Raw genomic sequence first — 12043 nt, 5'->3', positions numbered from 1 at the left:
AGAGCACTTACAGGTGGCTGCAATGCAGAACTGGCCAAGCCACCCCCCGGACTGTTTACTGTAGTTATTTTTTTATTACTACTACTCGTTTATATGATGTTTTTGCATAGTATTGTTTATTTGTCTGTCATTCAATGTTGATGAACTGAATACACAGGACCCCAAAGGAAACAAGCCATAGTGCTTTCTTGGGTTTGAATCCTTTTAGCATCCTTTTGAATAGAACTGTACTTTCTGTGCTTTTTTTTGCAAAATGTTAATAAAGTATTCAATCAATCAACCAATCAATCACTCACTATGATTGTAGCAAAACGGCTTTGCCATTTGGCAGCACGACAGTTTACGACGTTTAGTATCGAAAGGTGGCCATTTCTGACTGTTTGTTACCATGGTAACGGAGCAGCGATTCGCTGACAGACTGCCGGAAAGTGTTCCGTGTGTATGTGTTGTGTGGCTTTTGGGAATGAAGCGGGTTGTTAGGAGATGGTGATGAATTAAAAGGTATAATTTGTGATTTAAACGACCTACGTTTCATACAAAGCGATCTGATAACAGTGTATTAAAACATGGCGGAGAGATTTGATAACCTCGAAGAGCACCTGGAGAAATTCGTTGAGAATATTCGACAGTTGGGAATCATCGTCAGCGATTTCCAGCCCAGCAGCCAGACGGGACTCAACCAGAAACTGTAAGTAGTTCACGTTCACGTGCGTTTAATGTACACCAAGCTGAGTGTGTTTGCATTTTAACCGTCTCCCAATAAGGGTTTCTATTAATATGATTACTATGAACTGAAAATAGCGGGCTCACAACGCGTGATCGGCTATTTTCGACATGCGGCACCGTCGTACGGTGAGATATAACTCGGGCGTAAGGACTACTGGACGGACTGGGGCACAGATTCGCTAGTCGCCCCGGGGCAAATCCGGTGGTATTCCTAAACATAACCTCAACCTATGCCTAAACTTAACTTAATTTTTTATATCTGGAATCTAGAGTTGCAATACCAAACTTTGACAGCCCATACATCCAAACAGAAAAGTCCTATCTGATTGTATTAAACGACGTTAAACTCACCAACATTGCAGCTGTATGGAAAGCTTGAATCATCCTTTCTTTCTGCAATGTTTGTGTTTCTTAAAAATCCACCAGAGTTTAATGTTGTTCAATACATTATTCCAATCCACACCTCATCTTCTGACAACCCCCCATGCACACTCACTCTCTCACACACACACACACACACACACACACACACACACACACACACACACACACACACACACACAATTTACAATTATGCATTTAGCAGACGCTGAATCCAGAGCGATTTACAGTAAGGAAGGAAAAGGTTATTCATCAAATGCATAGAAATGGTAACCCCCCCCCCCCCCCCACCCACACACACACACACATGCTCACACACACTCTTTCTCTCTTGGTAGTCTGAGAGCCACATGATGAACAGGCCTAACACAGTGGGGTGTCGTAGGCTAGGGAGACCACACATGTAGTGCCCCCCCCCCTCGTATTGCTTACACATAAAAAAATGAAATTTACTATGATTGTGATGAAGACCATAGATTTACATGAACTCATGATTGATTGATTGATTGACTTTATTGACCCAAGAAACAAATGTACAACAACAATAGATTGCACACAGTCATCGTGGTTAAAGGGCAACCCAAAAAACCCTAGGGCTTATTTTCATTGTGGTTCCATCGATATTAATGTGCAACCTGGGAGGTTAACAAATAGCAATGTTAAGAACATTTTCATCTATAAGGTATAAGGTAAGTAAACTGTCAGGCAACATGTTGTCCAGCCTACCGGAATTTCTGTACTTATTGTACTTCCTGTTAGACTTTCAGTAGCTTAATACCAACTAATAATCATCACAATAGAGCACCAAAGTCTGACGTAATTTACGCATCCTACCTGGGTCGCGTTTTGTTTTCCTCCATTCTGAATTCCCCCCCCATTGACGTGTTTAATATTGCGTCAAATAAGAACTGTGTTAAAAATATAAAAAAATGATCCCGGCGGTTTGACTCGTATATGGATATGAAGCATCAACTGACGATGAGAAAACGCTAATTTTGCTGCCACCGAATCAGTTAAATGTTCGCCAGAAACAGACTGTATCAACTATGAGTGAATGTCGCCGGGACGGTTTGTTTATTTTTGGACCACAATTCTTATACGAGACGATTTTAAGATGACCCAATGTTATTCTCCATAGATAAATTACCTTTGTGAACCAGGGGATGAACAAGTGGCGTCAGGACTTCGGTACTCTATAATATAGTAATAATACAGACTGTCATAGAAAATGTCACATGTGGAGGAACATGACATGTCTTGCCAACCAATGAGAATTGCCCTTGGGGAGCAAGTGGAACCCAATACATAGACACACACACACACACACACACACACACACACACACACACCGCATCGGGGAAATAATAATAAAAGTGCAGCTATAGAATCAAAATGAGGGTCCAATCCAAGTACAAAGTGGTCACTCTTATCTCCCCCTCAGAGCCCAGGATATTAGATTTCGGGATGATGAGAACCAGCCTAATGCCCCAACTTTGAACCACATTGCAGTACTCACAGTTAATATTTATTTATTGAAGAAGAAAAAACTCAAACTGCCGGGCGCCGGCCCACTCTGGACTAGATTGGACCTGCCTAGGGATTCACTGATCAGGAATTTTTAACCACTTTTAACACCCTGACATTCTTATTTTGTGCACATTATTATAGGCAAACATTTTCAAAAACGTTTCCAAAATAGCGAATACGGGTGATTTCAATAACAGATTATTTTAATAGCGACCCGATCGCTGATCAAAAGCATGTATTTTACTGGGACTTTCTAGCTAATAAAACACACATAGCCAGTGGGAGAGAAGAGGGGAGGGAGGCCAGAAAAATGTTTATGAGACTCTTCTGGTTCTGGAACATGCCTTAAGCAACATGATTTATATTAAAACATAATGCCATGAATAGATTCATTTAGCCTATTATGTTGCCTTTGTTTTTGGTTACTTGAACATATGATCAGCCTTGTGATCTGGGCAATATGAAAAGGTGAAAAGGTCCCAAGCCTCGCGATGTACCACCCAGTCCTGACACAATCTCAATCAAGAAGCCACAAAGTTCCATTCAAAATGTTCTAACTTTACACGTTACCTTTCAGAAACTTCATGATATCCGGATTACAAGACGTCGAGAAGTGTCGTCAGCAGCTTCATGAGATCAATGTTCCACTAGAGGCCTTTGAGTGAGTCACCTCTCATATTACTGTAAATTATTATATGACATCTTTTATAAATGCAATATTCTCTATCTATTTAGAAAATGTATTCTGGAGTTCCTATTTTTACATTTTCAAAAATATCTGATCTACAAGATCATAATGCATTGCATTGCACAATTGTAAATACCGGTAAGCTATTTAAGCTATCATTGTACGACAAAGTCTATAGGGCTTAAGAGTGTCCTAACATCACTGATGCCAGCATTGAAGACAGTTGACTGTCACACCATGTCTTTATTCTCCAGAGCTGACATTACTCAGCTAGTGTTATTTGTGTTCATAGATACATCGATCAAGGTCGGAACCCCCAGCTATACACAAAGGAGTGTCTGGAGAGAGCCTTGGCTAAGAACGAGCAGGTCAAAGGAAAGATCGACACCATGACGGTGAGAAATTGTTGTCTGTCAGGGCGAAATGATTCAATATTCAACTGGGTTCATGTTGAATCTAATGTTGGTGTGGCAGACTGTCGGATTGTATAGCTTATTGCTCAGATGTCATGTTGTGTTGGACGCTGTATTTCTCTATATGCTTAGTTAGGAGTTGAACTGTTTTGACACGCATTCTCCAATAGATACAGCTACGCACAACAAACCGCAGGATTGTGTAAATAAAGTTCAATCAAACCATTATTGAATTTGTTAGTGTATATCTATCACATGCTCAAACGTTAATAATGAGGGTGCAGTTTGTGAAAAAGAACAGAGGAATTTGAATACAGGGGGGGTAGGCTATGTTTTATTCATAAGAATAAAGAAGACATGCTGCTTCAACAGCTTTGATCACTGTTATTCATAGATACAGTAAATAGCAAATTTCGATATCTCTTCCAGTTCAATCAAATGGGACGCTTTCACTCTCAGACCACTGGCACGCAGTGCGTAATGCTTGCTTTTGGATCCCATCTTTGAATAATTAATTGAATATTTTTATTGTCATTTTTAAAAGTACACGGTGCAACAATTAAAAAACAGCGAAGTGTAAAAAACACAAAAAAGCCAGTGGCTTGTTTCCACTGTGGTCCCCTCAAAAACAGCGTGGCTAACATCTCATAGCCCGAGGAGACATCGGTTGCTGTATCCGAATAACTAAACAGTAAACGGATATAAATTCTTACTTCACTCCTTATGTAAAACAAACTTATGCAAAGGAGACACTTCATGTGTCCTCACCAGATAGCGCTCCCAGTTGCTTGGGGAAATTTTAGTGTTGGAATTTAGATTATGGGTTTTTTGAATGGGTTTTTGGTTAAAGGCATGCCCTGAAATAATGTTTGTGGTTAACACAGGCTTATGGGATTTTCACATCTTGTTCTATGACATAAAATATGTTACTAAATACCCCCACTCGTGAATTTTGAAAGCTTTTTCATGTCTTAAAAATGGGGTTTGCTAAAATGACAGACACATCATCACGCTTAACAGCCTAGTATGACTGTGATAGTGTAGATAGATTTTTATTTTTAGCCAAATTAACTAAGATAAAATGTTTATTAAATGGCACTTTGAAGAAGAAAGTAACTTAATACTTGTAATACACTAAGTTTAATAACAATTTTAATTTAATTCTGTTATCATTGTTATTGCAGAAATTCAAGAGTCTTTTAATCTCGGAGCTTGGCAAAGTCTTCCCAGAGGAGATGGCCAAATATAAGGCCATACACGGAGAAGACCCCCCGTCCTAGCGCCCCCGGTGTTCAGCCCCCGACTCCTGAAACCAACGACTTAGTGGTGGCTGCCAACAGAATATTAACCACATGAACCCTCACCTCCCTAAGCTTGTGAGCTTTTAGATTGGCTTTTTTTCGGCAAAGACATTTGGTGTAGAGGGGAAAAAAGGAGGGGCGCCAAGTACACACCCCTGGGGGACACCAGGTCAACGAAGTATATAGGGTTAAGTGGTTAATTTAAAAGTAATTATCATGGTGTTTTGTGTGTGTGTTTTGTTTAGTTTTTGCTTTGGTTGTTGCTGACTACGATCCTGTGGGACAAGCTTTAATTTCAGCTCAGCAGCCATATTCCTGACTCCATTAATCACCTCTATTTCTTTCTTGAAAATTGGAATTTTGTTCAGTTTGAAGGAACTCGATTGGAGCATATGATATGTAAAATGTTAAACAGCTGAGCTCATCCCTAGCCAATACTCATTAATTTCAAACTGTTTACGTGGTATAGTTTGAACTGTTTGTACTGGATCTCTCTCGCGCGCTCTCTCTCTAGCCCTCCGGTGTCACAGCATGCTGTTATAGAAAAGAAAGTCATTTCTGCAGTGGTTTGGCAAGAAATTGTAAGGAGTTATGCTGCTTTTTTTATGACCACATTGATGTCATGTCTGAAAATATGGTGTTGGCAACAGAATGTGTCTTTAACCCAACTGTACAGTAGATAGCTTTGGGTTTCTGCAGTTCTGAGGAAATTCATCCACTATTTGTACATATGTTTATACAATATCTCACTGTACCCTTTTTAAAACCTTGTCTCAGTGTCCAACATAGCAAGTTTATACCGCAATTCATACCGTTTTGTATCAAACTCAGGTTTCTGACAGCCATGAAAACTGAATGCAAATGTTTTGTGTAGTAATTTTGTGCCTGACAAATTGACATTGCCAGAAAGCATAATTAACTCTTTCTTTGTTATGTATTTGCATTATCATTTTTGTTAATAAATCAGCCTCTTTTTGAGTGAAATTGAGTTTTTATTTTATTATTGTAATTATATTATGTCATTATTGGCACCAATTTCATTACATTGTATGCAAAATATTCAGTTCACAATAAGATTCTTATCTGTATGCAATGCATACGATTCTCACTACATATAAAGTGTGCAACAGTAATACTGTGTATTGTTTGTACATTATATGAGAGCATGCTAAATGATGATGGCAGTAAAATATCAGACAATTTTACATGACATTTTGGTGTCTATTCACTTGACCAAGATCAACTGTTGTGTCCTGTCCAAGCATCTGTTTTCAGACCACTGCGATTTTTCTCTGCAACTTTCTAATGCTTAATTTATGCTCAGTCGTACAACGGTGTCGCATGCAGAAAATAGCCGGTCTAATTGTATATCTACTGTTGTGATAAAAGTTACAATCCCTATGTAGTGACTTGAAAAGTAGATTGTAATTTGCAAACAATAATAGCATGATATAATGCTCGTTGGAACTTTTATTCTTTTATTTGCAGGGAAGGAACTATTTAATTTGAGAGCCATGTTGACAGCCAGGAAGACAGAGAAATACAAGCCACCAGCTAACAGGCAAGTTAATATAACTTAAGTTTAACATATCAGGCTTTAAACTGTTTTGTCGCAAGTCTTTGGTCTCTGGTCTTAAGTTGACCTGTTCTTCTACCTCCAAATGCATTTGGACTTCTGTATTTATTGTTCTGACCTGAAACATGAGGAAATGTGTCAGTGGGACCTTATCTGACACTGACGTAACTAAATGTGTCAGTGGGACCTTATCTGAGACTGACGTAACTAAATGTGTCAGTGGGACCTTATCTGGGGCTGTAACATGAGTAAATGTGTCATTACCCTTTACAGGTCCCTGACGACTTTGTTATCAACTTGTAGAGAAGTTGTCAAGAAATACTTTAAGGTGGAATGGTTATTGTGAAAAATATACCAGTGAAATAAAAAATAACAGTTTAGTTGGAAAAAGTTAACTTTAAGATAAGCAGAATCCATCCAGTCTGACAGCACCCACACACCTTGCACCTAGAGTTACACACCTTGCCTTTGTGTTCCCGTTTCATGTACCTGTGAGCCAAAAAACAACTGATAGTTCAGTTTCAGTTCAGTTTTTATTTATTTATAATGCAACATCATCACCCCAATGGGTCTCTGTGCACTTCACAAGAAATCATACAACACAAAACACAATAAGCAAAGAATACACAGTCAATATTGCTATTTCACTACTGAACTCTAACAGGAAAATGTAATATCAGCTTGTCCACCCAACCATGTCTTGTAAAGACAGCTTTAACTTTGAACTAAATCTTAGTAGTGCAGAAACATGAGTAAATGTGTCAGTGGGACAGATGCAGATGTGGGCTGGCTGTCACAATGCCTCAGTGACATCACTTGACTGGGTCATACAGGTCATGTGTCCCACCGGTGTCAAGTGAAACTGCACTGCCACGCGTGTCTGCTTATGTCTGTGTGCAGGCCGGGGGGACAGATGCTCCGGAACCACCGCCCCGTCATCAGAACAGACCGCAGCCCAACACGCCTCCTCGTTCCTCCTTCTGGAGGGATTAAGCCCAATGACAGACACGCCCCACTGACCCTGAAGGCCAGTCCTCTGGGACAGAGGGAGGGGAAAATGAGCCCCATTACCGGTTGCGATCTGCGTTGCTGATGACGCAGCATGGTAATACAGATAGCCATCTTTCATCTGTGTCTCTCGAACAGGTGTGTAAGGTATGTTGGGGAAAAAGTGATGTATTCTCTTTGCTTCAACAATGACGATTCAAGTGTTTCATTAATAAGGGTTATTTCTCTGTTTTAATGTGGCACAGCTAAATATGTCTGTTAGAATGTTCCCTGGTGTCTCAGTGGCAGGTTAGGCTGACCAAATATTTTAATGTGTAATAAGTGTCATGGGGAGCCTCAACTAAAGTACACATGTCGTGTACAGAGCAAGGAGGAATAGCATTGCCAATGATCAAATTGATTGTTTTTGCACTATATAAAAAGCCACTAATCCGAAGAAGATCTGTCATCTTTGAATCAATTGTTCCTTCCTCACAAAAGCTGTTAAAGGTATTTAACAAAGGTCTTGTATGGAATCAGGCAAGCAACACCGCCGATGGAGTAATAAATGAAACTTAAGTCTTCATACTGTATATCCAGAGTTATAATAACACTTCTGATATCATTAACAGGAGTTGTGTAATTACTTAGGCTTAAAGTGTCAGTCAGCATTATTCACACAAGTTATTTCAGCGGTTCTTCAGTGGTACTTTCACTACTTTGAGGTTGAGCTGCTATAAAACGCTGCTGCCATACAAAGAACCTGTTCATCCCCTGTATGGTTCTTCATAGCTTCATACTGGTTCTTCAGCTTAGTTTAAGAACAACTTTATTGTCACATCGCTGGTTTACAGGTGTAAAGAAGTGGGTGAATTTTTTTTTTTTTGCGTATAAGCTCCATCATCATCTTATTAACGGAGAAGAAGAAAAAGAAGGGTTGGGGGCATGGAGAGGGAGAGCAGGGAGAAAAAATCTAAAGGCACCTCTAATGGTTCATTATAACACCACTTGACAAAGGTGCCATATCATGTCAAGGCCAACTATAACCACTTTACACATGCCATTTTTTTGTTTAGTGTGTTCTCTGTGTGACTCAGCCCCATCAACCTTTTTGGATGACCTCAACCCATTCAAGCGGGGAAAGCATCTGTCATTTTAGAATTTAGCTATATGAGTGTGTGTGTCACGATTCTTCTAAAATTGCAGATATACAAGCTCATAGCGCGTCACTTCGTGCCGCGCTATGAGCTTGTAGATCTGCTTGTAGATCTTTTTTTAAGTGAACATTTGTGCAAATCTTTGAATATATAGGCTATATCTATTTTTTATGCAAACATTTTGAACTCACATCTTCTCTTCTGGTGGGTCCCTGGAACAAAATATTTTGAGATTTTGGGACCCCCGGCCCAAATACAAATAATTTTGGGGGTCGACATGAAAAAGTTTGAGAACTACTGATATAGCAACATAAGTTTTTCAGAAAACTGTTTAGAAGACGTTTTTAGAATCGGCCTCAGGTCTTATGGGTTAAGCATCATCAGGCATCAAGCGTCATCCACTTGTCTTTGTCCTGCTCCTCGGTGGGTTCTGTCCAAAGTTTACCTTCTGACCCAAGCTGTCTTACATCCGCAGGCGAGCAGCTGATGGAATTGCTTACGAACTTGCATTAGGATTCAAGGACAGCCTTTTCAATCTAATAACAGGGCATAGCTGTGAAATAAAAGGAACCGATATGTTTTTTTTAGCCCTGGTGTGTGCGTGCGTGCGTGCGTGCGTGCGTGCGTGCGTCGTGTGACTGTGTTTGTGTTTGTGTTTCAATATAGGTCAGGCCATTTCTCTTACAAGGATGATGCTGTGCGAGAAATGCGTGTGTGCGTGTAAATGTGTGCATGTGTATGCGTGGATGCGCGTGTGTCTGCAGTGAACGAATAAGAGAGCGAGAGGGAGGCGTATTCTACTCTGTGCAGGTAGGTAGGCTATCTGTCATTGAGAACTTTGTATGACTCACTCAAGGTGACTTGGTCTCTGTGTTGTCTTCTGTACACTTGCCTCCCCCTCATCTTCCCTCAGGCTACCGGGTGGGGGCCCTTCAGTGTCACCAAGGCTATACCTTCACAATGCCCTCCTGGGTAACACTTGCTACGTAAGTATAAATCCAATCTGCTTATATATATAATATATATAATTACAGTTATACACACTAAAAATCACTCATAATGCAATCATTGTAAAGCCTTTTATTTTAAATGCTCTACAATGTGTGTTATAAGCATATTATAATGCATTATAATTATGCTTATAATGCTACGAGCGAGCTTGTTGCGAGCTTGTAGATCGGCTATTTTTGGCAAATATTCCCCCCAGAATAGGCATGCTGGGGTTCAAGCGGTTAAGAGTCCTTTAATGATGGCCAAACTCCTCTTCCCAGGGGAGTGGTAGCTACAGTGTGAGACTGTGAGTGATGGAGGTACTGTAGGCCTATAAACGCCATCCATTGAGGTGGATGGATTGTTTCTCTGTGGCTCTTTATATGGGCCCGTCCTGATTGGTATTTAACAAGGACTGACGCTGACAGATTTTAAAGCAATACCCAGGATGGAGTAAATATTGGCCTGAATTCTCGTAAACTCCATCTGCCGGAGATTTTGTCTGCAACTGTCCAATTTTCAACAGTTACAAACTGAAAAGCTCCACAAAAGGCTTTTGAAATGTAGCAGTGAGCCACTGACCTTGGGCTGCTGTAATAAGTCATTAAAGTTTCCATGATTTTCTTAGATATGTTTTGGGGCTTTTTCTGCCTTTATTGATATGAAAGTAGGCTGACAGGAAATGGGGAGAGAAATGGGGGGTGACACACAGCAAAGGTCGTCAGGATCGGGAGTCGAACCCGCGACACGCTGGATTACCAGCATATGTGGTATGCGCCTGGACCGCTAGGCCAGCGGGATCCATGATTTTTTGAATAGTAATTTACCCAATTATTTACCCAACTTCTAGGGGTCCTTGAGGGGGTTCCAGGGGGTCCCCAGCTAAATGTGTTAATATAGCATCAAAATCTGTTTAACCACTTTGACCCTATATACATAGGCTATTTGAACATTTAACAAATGCAAACCTTTTCATTGCACATTCCGTTCAAAGTGGTTTAATGTGGACTTTGAGGTAAGAAAAACAAGCGCTCCTCTTCCCCAACACTCCACTGAGCGTGAAGTGGTGTTGTTGTGAATGAATGGGTATGGTGCACCAGCTTAATTATGTTGGTGTGGAAACTCTGTATTTTAGTTCCGCATTAAAAAACAAAACAAATTTAAGTTCATTCGATACGGGCCGTTCAGTCAGTATGGGCCGTTCGGTTTGGAACTTCGGTTCTGTGTTTTACACCCCAAACATATTGTACATAAAATATTTGCAAATACAATAACATAAATATGTTACATTACTAACATAATGTACTATATGTACATTTTCATGGGCAATTAGTAATATATGCACGTATTTTAATCGAGAAAGGGCAGAGTACTGTGCCGTGTTACACTCTGTGGTGGGCTTTTTGGTGTAGTGTTAGGTGATCTATTGTTAGTTAATTTCTCTCCTGTCTGAGAACAAAAGTAACACTAATTGTGATTCTAGCACTGCAGTCCCTGGCTTCACATTGTAGGTGCTTGGCGGGTGCTTTAGGCCATATACCGTTTGTGAAATGCATGGCATTTTAACTGCTTCATGCAGATGCTTTAGGGAGTTTAGGGGCCAAAAACGTCGGTTGAAATGCAAAATCCTCCCGTGCCCTTGGGTTGGAGGAGCAGGAAACACAATGGTGGCTATAGGGGCTGCCGCCTTTGATGCTATTAGCATAATGCCTTTCTGATGCTAATACTAAGTGCTTCTGACTGACCGCTGGGGCTTTGCACACTGCCCAGGCTCACTGCTTTGGCTACTGATCGGTTTCCTTCTAGCCTAGGGTGACCATATTTTTCAAACACCACAACAAGTTGTTGTGATACGATGTGTGAGTTTGTAGATTGGCTATTTTTGCAACAACAATGTTTTTATTGTATTATTATTATTATTTACATTTTTGCATGGTGTTTTCATTAGGATGGGATAGGATTATATTTTTCTTGATGAGCACTTGATTGAAAATTAATTCTATTATTAATTGTGACGAAAACTGGTACAATTTGGTGGTGAATGTTGAAAACCGGGACATTTTAGTGTTTTACACTGATACCGGTACAGTGCTGGACAAAACCGGGATGTTTGGTCACCGTATCCAAGTCCCCATCTACTCCCTCTCTTTCCCGTTCTCGTTCTCTCTCCCTACCCCCCCTCTCCCCTCTCTCTTCTCTCTGTTGTATGAACATATTCTCCTCTCTAGCATTGGGGACTATAGCAGCTGCCCTGCCAAGGTTGTGTCAGGCTCAGCTTTAGTGCGGCCGGTCGGTCA

At 40.4% G+C, this 12043-nt stretch overlaps 1 protein-coding gene across 1 annotated transcript; it reads left to right on the top strand.

Annotated features, from left to right (window-relative positions):
* The first annotated feature begins 436 nt into the window (after positions 1–436).
* Positions 437–6020, top strand: med10 (mediator complex subunit 10). The gene is made up of 4 exons (XM_084080776.1): positions 437–688; positions 3212–3295; positions 3615–3717; positions 4920–6020. Exons 1-4 carry the CDS (start codon positions 567–569, stop codon positions 5013–5015), a joined length of 405 nt encoding a protein of 134 aa, XP_083936902.1. The 5' UTR covers positions 437–566; the 3' UTR covers positions 5016–6020.
* The last annotated feature ends 6023 nt before the right edge of the window (positions 6021–12043 follow it).

Source organism: Gymnoscopelus microlampas (assembly GCF_963454915.1).
Source record: "Gymnoscopelus microlampas genome assembly, chromosome: 15".
In the NCBI taxonomy this organism is placed as follows: Eukaryota; Metazoa; Chordata; class Actinopteri; order Myctophiformes; family Myctophidae; genus Gymnoscopelus; species Gymnoscopelus microlampas.
Note: the sequence above shows the minus strand (reverse complement) of the source record. Positions and strands in the feature narration are given on the sequence as shown.